The sequence below is a fragment of the Echinops telfairi genome, unplaced genomic scaffold (assembly GCF_000313985.2).
Source record: "Echinops telfairi isolate 266 unplaced genomic scaffold, ASM31398v2 ScPeMD7_3;HRSCAF=10, whole genome shotgun sequence".
Lineage (NCBI taxonomy): Eukaryota > Metazoa > Chordata > Mammalia > Afrosoricida > Tenrecidae > Echinops > Echinops telfairi.
The window spans coordinates 28,794,768-28,796,060 of NW_022103899.1; the positions used below are offsets into that span (position 1 = coordinate 28,794,768).

Genomic DNA, 1,293 nt, shown 5'->3' on the forward strand with positions numbered 1-1,293 from the left:
GCCCCATAGGTTGAGAACCACTGCTCTGCTACATAACATAGCTATCTACACATAGAAATATATATGTAGATAGCTATATGTACACCTATCTGCTGAACGTATATATATGGTGTACTCCTATATATTTACTCAGAAGTTATTACTTATGATCAAATCAGTGCAACCATCTTTTAGAATAATGAACATGACTTAAAGTATAGGACAAATGATTGCCACACAGATAAGTCAAGCATTAGGTAGAAATGCATGTATAAAGATCCATTTGCAGTTTGAGGCTATAAACTGTAGATTCATACTGCCTGGTGGAACTCATCCTCCCTTAAGCATGAACAAGCTTCGAGGCTTGGGAAAAGCATTATATGTGTCTTAAGTGTTATTTATAAGATGGAAGAAATAATGATTCTCTACCATTGAGTCCATTCCAGATCATATTGAATCCCCTATATAGGATTTCCAAAGCTATAACCTTGACAGGAACAAGTAGCCTCATCTTTCACCTATGAAGTGGCTGGTGATTTTGAACTGCCAACCATGTGGCTAGCTGTCCAACCCTTTGACCTAATAGCATCACCATGATTCCTTTAATTGATAAGTGTGTTAAGTCACTGTACCAATATGCATTTGATTTGACTTTTTGTGTGTGTCTGTGCTTCCAAGATGATTGTAGCTGACCCATCAGAAAATGGACAGGTGCTTCAAGTAATTCCATCTACACAGACAGAAATGACTCACATGATTGTACCTCAGGGACAGCTTGTGGAAGTGAATAGTCCTCAGGGTGAGTAATACAGTGATTAAGGGATTTGAGAATGTTTTAAAGGAACAAATACATATTTCAGAGAAATCATCTCATGAATTGCAGCGCTAAAATTTATTTAGGTAGAATGATGAATTAAATAATTTGAAAAAAATTCTTGGCCCAAATGAATTTCAAGTTCACTTTCCAACTCCTGTCTAGGGTAGCTTTCTTATTTCATTTTGGAATTTTATAAATCTGGTTGACTCTTGCTTCCTCTGTAAAGATTAGTGAGCATAACATAAGTTCTTCTGAATTATAATAACAATAAGAAAGTAGTGCTAATAGCTACTGGAGAAATATTACATTCATTTTTCTTAAAATATTTTTGTTAGCTATGTGATCTATAACTTTTTTAACCTTTCCTCTTTCCTCTTCTTCTAATCCTTAGATTCAGAAAGGAGAATCATGCTTCCCATTTACTTTTATTAAATTTTCATTATATTATATTTTCTCTTACCTATTGGGTAATATCTGTATTATCTTTTCTTTTCTCT

General features: G+C 34.1%; 1 protein-coding gene across 1 annotated transcript in view; it reads left to right on the forward strand.

Annotated features, from left to right (window-relative positions):
- CARF (calcium responsive transcription factor) overlaps window positions 1-1,293 on the forward strand; it is a 38,347-nt gene that overhangs the window by 5,534 nt on the left and 31,520 nt on the right. The window contains exon 3 of the mRNA XM_045295524.1: window positions 658-778. Within this exon, the coding sequence (XP_045151459.1) occupies window positions 658-778 (121 nt within the window). The remainder of the gene's footprint in view (window positions 1-657; window positions 779-1,293) is intronic.